Source organism: Clarias gariepinus, chromosome 3 (assembly GCF_024256425.1).
Source record: "Clarias gariepinus isolate MV-2021 ecotype Netherlands chromosome 3, CGAR_prim_01v2, whole genome shotgun sequence".
Lineage (NCBI taxonomy): Eukaryota > Metazoa > Chordata > Actinopteri > Siluriformes > Clariidae > Clarias > Clarias gariepinus.
In genome coordinates this window covers 37,426,330-37,437,136 of record NC_071102.1, presented here as the reverse complement: position 1 = coordinate 37,437,136, position 10,807 = coordinate 37,426,330, and the positions used below count along the sequence as shown (strand labels likewise).

Below are 10,807 nucleotides of genomic sequence, written 5' to 3'. Positions count from 1 at the left end.
GAATTGGAAGATTTTAACAATTTTACATATTTAACACTGCAGGAACATGTTGAAATAGAGCACTACAGATACATTTATTTTGCATTTTTGTCTTACTGTATACATAATGATTATCTGTTTTAATACTCTTGTCATTTTCATAATATTTAGAAAGAAACATCTCCATGAACCCATGTACATTTTCATTGCTGCTTTGCTTTGTAATGCTCTCTTGGGGTCAACTGCTCTTTATCCTAAACTGCTCATTGACTTACTGTCTGAAAAACAAATTGTGTCTTATAAAGAGTGTTTATTCCAAGCATTTTGTTTGTACACATATGGTGCATCAGAGTTTACACTGTTATCATCTATGGCATATGACAGATTGGTGTCCATCTGTAAACCATTACATTATGTAACTGTCAGTAAGATATTATTTTTATCATGGTTTTTACCGTGCTGTGAGGTTGGTGTTGGTGTTACTTTAACATCCCAACTTCAGCTGTGTAAATTTTAATTAAACAAAATATACTGTGATAATTACTCCCTTGTTAAACTCAGCAGAATAGAATAGACAACTAACAGAATAGAATCAAAACAAATTCCTCACATTATTACTATGATCCTGTCAATAGAATATCTAATTGTTCCTTCTCTCTTTAAACCAATAATTTATGGATTAGAAATGCAGGAGATTTACATTAATATCAATAAAATTTAACCAAGCAAAGGTTTCTTTTTAAATAATTGATTTTTATATTTCATATTTGAGATTTAACCATTTAGCAGAGTAATTGTTACCTGTAAGTGATTATAATAGTATGATGTTGCCATTATAAACAACAAAGTTTGAAGTTGCCACAAACTTTCTGTTAATCTACCACCAAAATATAAATTAAAAACTTGCCCTTTTTCAGAATTTTCTCCTAAAATTTCCCAAGAGTTAATTATTGTTAACAGGGGTTCCATTATTGCTGATACTATCTGCTTGAGAAAATGTGTCGGTATAGGATCTAATTCACGGCTTAATGATTTTTCAGAAACTCTCTTCAAGGGGGGTAATGTATTCTAGGTTCTGATGTGAAATGGTTAGTTTATTATCTGTATAATTTAAATTGTCTGGTTTCAAAGCATGAATTTTTTACCTAATATTTTACGATTTTGTTATTGAAAAAGTTCAATAATTACTGTAGTTTTCTGCAGTAGTCTTGTTTCTGTCACAATCGAGCCAGGCTCCGAATCAAGTCAAACACCACGCCCCCCATCTCCAGAGTACTAATCACCGCCACCTGATCACAATGAGGGCGAACTCTCAAAAGCGCACGCCACACAACATTCAACGTCCGGGCTCGTAAGACGAAAGTGGACCGAATCTCCAGACGAGTAAGACTCGAATAAGTGTCTTAAAATTACTTACCTGTTCTCCTTGTTTCTCCTCAGAAGTGTGTTCTCCTGTTTGTTTCCCCGTCTCCGTGGCTCCGTGTGTGGGCGTGTGCACATCTCCCTCGCCGTTGTCTCAGTGTGCCCTCCGAACCGACCGTGCCATCCCCGAATCTCCACGTCGACCAGAAAAGAAAGAAGCGATCATCAAGGCTTCCCCCCATGTAAAGTGACTGCCAATTTCCAGTAATTATCCTAGCGATCAACCTTGACCCTACCGTGTCTGCTGAATTAATAAACATAGCTTTCTTGAAAGACTTACCCTCCTGTGTCAGTCCGATTCTGTTACAGTTTCTAGTTAATTGCTACAGTATTAAATAAAAATCTAGGATTATTTTTGTTAGCTTCTATAAGAGTGGAGAGATAAATCGATCCAGCAGCACAAATAGCTTTTTTTATATAGTTCAGGATACTCTACTTATATGCTATTTAGAATACTAACAATCTAGGTTGACACCATTTACATTCTAATTTTCGAGCAGCCTGTTCTAAAGTGCATGTGGTCATGGCAGTTGTCATACTACCCAGCTGCATGCAGTGCTGGTCCCAAACACAAAACTGTGAGGGTTGTATCAGGAAGGACACTTGGATTGGATGGTCTCCTGTGATGACCTCTTGATGGGTCAGGAAGTTTTTGTTTTTTTGTTTGTTTGTTTGAATTAATCACAAAGTGTACTTTTTTTAGTATTTGTAATTGACCAGATGTATAACAGCATGCTACTGCTGCAATAAGAATATAGCCTTATGTATTTGTAACAAAGTAAAATTACACAGCCATATACTGTACTTTAAGTGTACTAAGTATAGTACATTCAATACACTTAAATTGTGCCTTTGTATAACTAGTGATAACTAGGGTAACTAATGATTTGCTGATGGCTGCTGATGCCGGCTCACCTTCTCTCCTTGTTCTTCTTGATTTGTCTGCAGCATTTGACACTGTCGACCATGGCATACTTTTAAATTGGTTATGTCATACCATAGGTCTTGCTGATACTGCTCTTTCCTGGTTTAAATCATACCTTACAGACAGAACAGAATATGTTTCCATCGGAAGTGCAAAATCTTGGGAACACAAGGTGTCTTGTGGAGTGCCTTAGGGTTCTGTACTCGGACCCCTTCTTTTCATTCTGTATATGCTTCCCCTTGGTGGTGTTATACTGTAAATCGTTATGGGCTATCATTTCATTGCTACGCTGACGATACACAACTTTATATGAAAACAGATAAGCATAACTCTACGTTATCAACACCATCCCACAAATTGTTATTGACTGACTGTCTCGAAGAGATTAAGTCATGGATGCAGCAAAACTTTCTTCAGCTAAACAGCTCGAAAACTGAAGCAATTTTGATTGGCTCCCCCCATCAGATCCGGTCATCCTCCATAACAAATATAACTATCTCTGGACATGACATCCCCCTCTCTTCATTGGTCACCAACCTTGGAATGCGGTTCGATCCTCAATTAATTTTTGATAATCATATTAAATATCTCTGCAAGACCTCCTTTTACCATCTCAGGAATATTGCCAGACTTTCCACTCTAACCCAGCCTGATGCAGATAAGCTAATTCATGCTTTTGTCTCCACTAGATTGGACTATTGTAATGCACTATTTTTTGGGATCTTTAACAGGAATCTTCAGAGACTGCAATACATTCAGAACTGCGCTGCTAGGATCTTAATGAAGGTACGGAAATGTGATCATATCACCCCCGTCCTTTACACACTCCACTGGCTCCCCATTTCAGCGAGGATCGAATACAAGGTCTGCCTCCTTACTCATCAGTAAATTTATGGCAATGCTCCTACATACTTGAAGGAGTTGCTCATCCCACAAACCTCAACACGATCTCTCCGCTCTACGAACTCTAACTGCCTTCTCCCACCCAGGACTAAGCTCTGTACCATGGGGGATCGGGCCTTTTGTTCTGCTGCCCCTCGCCTATGGAATGCCCTTCCCGACCATCTGAGGGCACCTCAGGCTACTGAACACTTTAAAAAAGAACTTAAAACATTCCTTTTTAGCAGAATATATTGTTGACTTCAGTAGCTGCTCTTTATCTTTTATATTGTTTTTTTATGATGTACATTTTATGTTAGGTTCGTAGTTTTTTCCATTAGCTTTACTGTTTTGATTTATTTATTTATTTTTATTTTATTTTAGTTTGTTAGCTTTTATCCTCTTGTTATATTATTTTATATTTTTATATTTTTATAAAAATGCTTACTTTGTGGCACTTTGAGATTGTCTTAAATGTGAAGTGCAATACAAATAAAATATATTATTATTATTATTATTATTATTTTACTCATATATTAATTCTGATCTTTGTAGTAATTGTGCCCTGTAGACTATAGGAGCTTTAAACCTGTCTGATGAAACATAGGAAGGCCGAGAAGAGAACAGAAACAAACTGAATGTTGTTGCCACTAAATGATAAGGTGAAGGCATTTGGTCTGGGTCAGATGAGAAAGTCAAAAGTTTGAATGCGGGAACATCAAATACAGGGGTTAGATTATGTTAGCAGAGACGTTTGTGTACTGTATAAAATGGGACAGCTGGGAGAAATAAATCACCTTTAATGACTAATTGTTACCTGTGAGTGATTGTATTAGTATGATGCGTTCATTATAAACAACAAAGTTTGAAGTTGGTGCTTTCTTTCTTTTAACATACCAAGTGAATATAAATTAAACCATAGCCTTTTTCAGCATTTCTGTTGACGCAGTCGTTCTTGCGTAAGATAATCGGTAATTTATATTAAATTATATGGTGAAAAAAGCATGCATACTACTCGGTATTCTGCTGAACTGGAAAAAGAACCTCTTTTTCATTTGCATATGACCTTTTATGAGAGACAGATCACATATCACATGAGCAGTGTGAGATCACACCTAATACAAATGTTAACATCCCCTCATGCTCTCATACTTTATAATACGCCATATTATAATAACAACATGCAGTAACATAAATAAATTCTCTCAAGTTATAATATTATATAACATATTTGTAATACTCAACTGTCACTTTGTTGTACATGGTACATGCTTTCTTGTGTGATTAAAGCCAGTGCCATATATTCTGCTTCACATGTAGATCTAGAAGACTACTGTAAAACAGTACCCTGTTGTATTCCTTCTGTCACTTGGATCTGACACCCAGTCAGTTTCAAGTACCTCATTACATGTTTAACTGTAAATCATTGTGGTTTGTTTGGTTTGGACAAATATTAGGACAGTTTACTAACAACCCAACTTAGATCAGGACTAGTACATATCATCAGATATATCAGACTACCTACTGCTTCGCGGTATTTCTTTGGATCAACAGGATCACTATCACTGTTGTTTTACAGCTTTTGCTTAAATATATACCTTCATAATGTACTTTTTATGGTTCATCTTTACAATTTCTTCACTTTGATAAAAATCAATTCCCAGGAAAAGTTTGAGTTTTCCAAGATTTTAAATTTTAAATTGTGATGTCAGTACAGATGTGGCCATTAAGTATGCATGTTTTTTCCCGCGAAATGCCACAATTCGGCACGCCGTGTCACGAAATCCTACAAGCAATATTCGGGAATTTAAATAAATGTGTTGTGCTTCACTAAACATCTGCCAGATGGCACTTGATCCAAAAGCCAGATCAAGTACGAAGAATTGTGTATAATTAGCTAGCTTAAACAATATTGTTTCCAATTGCTGAAGCAAACATACATTTTATTCTGTTTTATAAACTTAACTATGCAAATGTCCTGATTCGTGAATCTGCCAACATATCTTATTTAAAACATAAAAATAAAAATATTCTTATATGAACACGAAGTGCTTCAGGGTTTTTATAATAATAATCATCATGTTTTTTGCTGTTTGTGTCCAGCATTGAATAATTATTTCATCCATTATTTGACCATGACTGGAAATAATAGCTGGAATGTGATTTGTGAATTGATAACTAAAATAAAACTGTTCTTCGCCTTGCGGAAACCCGCGGCTCGTACTTTCACTGTACAAAAGGCTGCGCTTTGATCAAAAGGGTGATAAACGCGTGCGATTTATCGTTAAGAATGCAGGCATACTGTACTAGCCCAGAAATGCAACAAACACAAATATATAAGCTACTCGCCAGATAAACGCTGGCTTTTCCAACACGACAGCAGCCTCTGATGTGAGCTGATTTATTTAGGTTATAATATTATATAACATTTTTGCTGTATAGTTTATTTTTTGTGTGCATAAGAATTGCATTTCAATGAATGTTTTATGGTGCTCCACATAGCCAGTGCTCCACTGCTTTCAAGACAATCTACCAGGTTTGTTTATTCTCCAAAGAAAGCAAAATATGACTGTCCATACAGTAAATAAAAAAGGTATAAAATCCAACTATAAAGTCTGATTTAATTGCTATCATTAATCATTTTATTTTATTTAATCTATATTATGTTTTGCTGGGAAAATAAAATTTAGGCAAAGATGTCGACTCTGTCTTGTTAATTCATCTAAAACCCCCTACAGTATTTTCCAACAGCGCACACAGTTTGATAAATTCACATCTATTGTGAATGAAAGGTGAAGAGATTCCACAGAATCTTCTGACACAATGTTTGCTCTGAAGGACTATATTCGACAAGAATATAGAAAAAGATTCTTATTTATAACAAGATAATTAATTAAATAATAAAATAATATAAAATATGGACTTTATCTAAAAGCCAGACCAAATTTCTCATTCACTGCTGAAGTAGTTATATGCTCATACTATAGATACATAGGTTACATTTTAAAAGTACAACTGCAAGTAAATTACAAACTCCATGTAATGTAAAATATGAATAAAACAGTACTAGACGCAAATATATGATATGGTAGTATATACAATAAAAAAGCTATTTACACATTAGTGCTCAAATGGAAAGCAAATGCAATTATTAATTAATTGTGTATATTTAACTTCATTTAGCCATTTGAGTTATATAAAAATTAACGTGCCCACCAGCCCTCTATTATTCTCTGTTTAAATTGAAAGATTCCCGCGCGTGTGTATGGAGGGATATTCCGGACAATATTCAAAAGGAATTTGAATATATATAATATATTTAATAATAATAATAATATAAATTTTTGATTATGATGTCCTAATATATTTGATATAGATTTTGTGAGGGGTGCAATCCGTGACAGGGGGCATTTTAGCGCATAACACAACTTTACTGCGGTTCACCTCCATTGCTCAAATTTCCCCTCTTGGTCGGCGACTGCGAGTGACGTCAATCCCCACACAATCCCGCCCCACAGTATAGACCCGCCCACAGAACCACAGTTACTGTAATCCCTCTTCTCACCTTTTATTCACAATAGGTGTGTAGTTATCAAACTGGTTACGCTGATGGGAGAATTCGCAGACTTGAGAGGTTCAAAACGAAGATCGGACAGACGTCTCTGCCTAAAATGTATTTCGCCAGCAAAATATAAACATAAATACTAATACTAAACTATGACTACTGATAATAATACTAAATAGAAAGCGCAGTGTAAGGATTTCTTGAATTTTGGTAGACCTCCTCTTGTCTACTCAGCGCTCAGCCTGTATTCTGCTTGTCCCGCCTGGATCCAGGGAACACCTCAATGATACACACAAGTCAGTGCTCAGTGAGACGTTCAAAGTTTATTGTGGGAGACAGGAGTATATATACGCACACACACAAAAAAACAAAGAAAAGGTGCAGGAGTGTTTACATCCAGTCTGGAATGCTTTTAAAAGATAAGGTAAGGAAGAACATAAATTTAGGAGTAGCTCTGCATTTACGAGCATTTAACAGTTTTACGACCTTTAACATAAACTTCTATAGAATGTGTTTATTGAAAGTACAGCTTGTGTCGTGAGAACAGGAAGAAAATCACTGTTCTCATGCACACAGAATACAATGAAACATACTAAAAATCAAATATTCCCTACAATTCCCCCCTTTTATTCATAAGAAATATCATTGAATAAAACTCAGAGCTTTCAAGAAGTCACTGGCGGATAATAGGTCATCGGACGCGGCGCAGGAACATAACCTAAAACATACTTATACAAAAGATTTTGCACACAGCGAAAAATACACAGAAACATGACAGGTTGAGTGCAAACTCATAAATAACTACTAGTGGTGAACTATTGCCTTTCTTGACGATACAGTGCTCAGAGTGCGGGCATGCCCAATCTGCACTCGTCCCACCTTAAGAGGCGCTAAGACACCACCAGAAATGCTACACTAATAGCAGAAGTAAAGTCGTTCAGTGGCAACAGATCCCTCTGTGTCACGTCACTCTCTCTATGTCACATCATGGGTTGAACATCACTGCAGCACGTCTTTAGTCTAGGAAACAAAAAACAGAAAGATAATAATACACACGCATTTATTCATCCTTTAGTCTCACGCCGACAGGACATCTCTTCAGCCTAGTAGCATGGAACCACTGTGGAAAAAGATCAGTTACGACAGCAGTACGAGTAATTGCGATTATTTCTGCTGGTCCATCATATTTATAATCTCCCAGTTTTCTGGGGGTCAAAGATTTTACCAGAACAGTATCTCCCACATTAAAAGGATGTGTGGGTTTTGTTGAGGGTATTGGAGTCACATCAGCAATTTGTCCATAATGTTTAGTTAGAGTATCTATCAGAGCAGCAAAATATTCAGCAATATGTACATCAAGATCAGTTGTTCCTATCGCGGGTTTACCTTTCCTCCATGGCACGGGAAAGGGTCTGCCAAATATAATTTCATGTGGGGACATGTGCACGTCTTTTCTTGGTGTCATTCTCATTTCAGCTAGAACAGCAGGTAACAGATTAACCCAGTTTTTACTTCCCATGGTTTGCATTACTTTACTGTAGTCAATTTTTCTTTTAGTGTCCTATTTGTTCTTTCTACTATACCTGATGACTGTGGATGATAAGAAATGTGAAAATACCAGGACAGTGAAAGATATTTACACAAATTCTGTGTTACCTGAGATGTAAAAGGTGTTCCTTTATCTGAGTCAATAGCATGAGGCACGCCATAACGAGGTATTATTTCTTTTGCTAAGACTCGGGTCACCACCTTTGCATTCTCACGAGCACACGGGAAAGCTTCCACCCACCTAGAAAACTTGTCTACCAAAATCAGAAGATATTTGAATGTGCCACATGCAGGAATATGCGTAAAATCAATTTGCCACTCTGCAAACGGGGCAGTAGGTAATGGAAGACTTTCATGTTTACCTAAACCCTTTGTCACATTATTCTGAGCACACACCAAACATCTAGATATTAATGAATCAATTGTTCCAAGCATGTTGGCTATGCAAAAGAGTTTTTTCATATCTTCCTTAACCCCCCTTCGCGCGCGATGTGTAACACCGTGGAACTCGCGCACGAGGAACGGAAGACAATGAGATGGCAGGCACAAACGACCATCAGCACAATACCATAAACCATCAGAAGCAACGTAGGCACCTTGAGCTTGCCAAAAAGAGGAATCATTTGGCGTGGCTGAAGCTTGCAAAGACCATAAATCTACATCAGGAATCAAAGAGCTGGCAAGAAAGGATGTATTGATCAAATCAGAACCAGAGTCAGGAAAGAAAATCTGTTTTTGAGCTGCTTTTTTAGCAATACAATCAGCTAGAGAATTACCTCGCACTTCCATAGAGTCACCAGAAGAATGACCCTTAGTTTTTACAATAGCGAGAGTACTAAGTAGATGGCATGCGTCTATCAAATCCTGAACTAGAGAAGAATGAGAAATTGGCTTACCCTCAGCAGAACGAAAACCCCTGGATTGCCAGATGCGGCCAAAGTCATGAGCGATACCAAAAGCGTAACGAGAATCAGTGTATATAGTGACATCTTTTCCCTCAGAAAGAACACACGCACGAGTTAGAGCAAAAAGTTCAGCTGCCTGAGCAGATGAGAAAGGGAGAGAGTAAGCTTCAATGGTTAGATCTGGCAATGCACACACAGCATAACCACAGAGAAATTTCCCATCATACGGTTTTGAACAAGAACCATCTACAAACAGAGTGTCACCAGTTGCTAATGGAGTAGAAGACAGATCAGGGCGTATACTAGTGGAGTGAACGTGTCATCCTGTGCATTGATCAAGCGTACCAGAGCATATCCAAGGGTGTCAAAAGAAGAGGTGGATTTTATTAACTTTTTAAGTTACTAGTAGAACAAAGAATAATCTCATACCCAGACCGTCTCTGAGCCGTCATATGTTGTGTTTGAAGGTTCTGTAGCACTTGTTTAACCTGATGTGGAGAATACAAAATTAAAGGATGAGAGAGAACAATCTTCTCAGCATCTTGTACCATCACCGCACAGGCGGCCACAGCCCTGAGACAGGCAGGCAAACCTCGTGCCACAGCATCTAAAGTTTTAGATAAGAAAGCACATGGTTTAACAACACCCTGCTTGAGCAGTGAGCTTAAAATCTCATCTATTCCTGAAGCCTTGGCCTCGGAGAGTGGATATTGTTTGATGTGTCTTTATCTCTGCCCTAGCTACTCATTACTCTTTTGACTTTCTGGCACTAACTGAGACCTGGATATCTCCTCAGAACTCAGCTACACCGGCTGCCCTATCCTCTGCCTATGTATTCTCTCACACTCCACGAGAAACTGGCAGAGGTGGTGGTACGGGTCTCCTGTTGTCCAAGAGATGGTCCTTCTCGCCCATCACCCTGTCTCATCTCAGTTTTTCATCATTTGAATTTCATGCAGTTAAGGTAACCTCTCCAATTAACCTCCACATCTTAGTTATTTACCGTCCTCCTGGCTCTCTAGGAAACTTTCTAGATGAAATGGACATACTTCTTAGTCTTTTTCCTTCTGCTAACACTCCTCTCACTGTTCTAGGAGATTTCAACCTTCCATCTGATAAACTCCAATCCTCTTTCCTTCTTCCTCTCCTTAACTCCTTCTCTTTAACCCTAAACAGCTGCCCTCCTACACACAAGGCAGGAAATTCTCTCGACCTTGTTTTCTGCCGCCCTTCCCCAGTCACAGATATCACTACTATTCCTCTTCATAAATCTGATCATTACCTGGTATCCTTCACCATAACCCTTCCCATTCTATGTAAACCTAACCACCAAAATGTCTCTTTTACCCGCAAAAACCTTCACTCTGTCTCCCCTTCCTCTGTGTCTTCATACACCCTATCATTCCTCCCAGACCCAGACTCCTTCTCCTCTTTACCATTAGAGACTGCGACTGAAACTTTCCTCTCCTCTCTCTCCTCATCCATAGATCTCCTTTGCCCGCTGTCATCTAAACCAAGGAAGACGTCTTGTCCTGCTCCTTGGCTATCTGATGTACTGCGCAACAACAGGAGAGAATTAAGAAC

At 37.9% G+C, this 10,807-nt stretch overlaps 1 protein-coding gene across 1 annotated transcript; it reads left to right on the top strand.

The window, feature by feature from the left end:
* LOC128518690 (olfactory receptor 4P4-like) lies at positions 1-553 on the top strand (the record flags this gene model as incomplete). Its single annotated transcript, XM_053491935.1, is given in 2 exon segments — positions 1-90; positions 92-553. Coding segments are annotated over 2 exon segments (552 nt in total), but the record flags the coding sequence as incomplete, so codon positions are not given.
* Between the last annotated feature and the right edge of the window lie 10,254 nt (positions 554-10,807).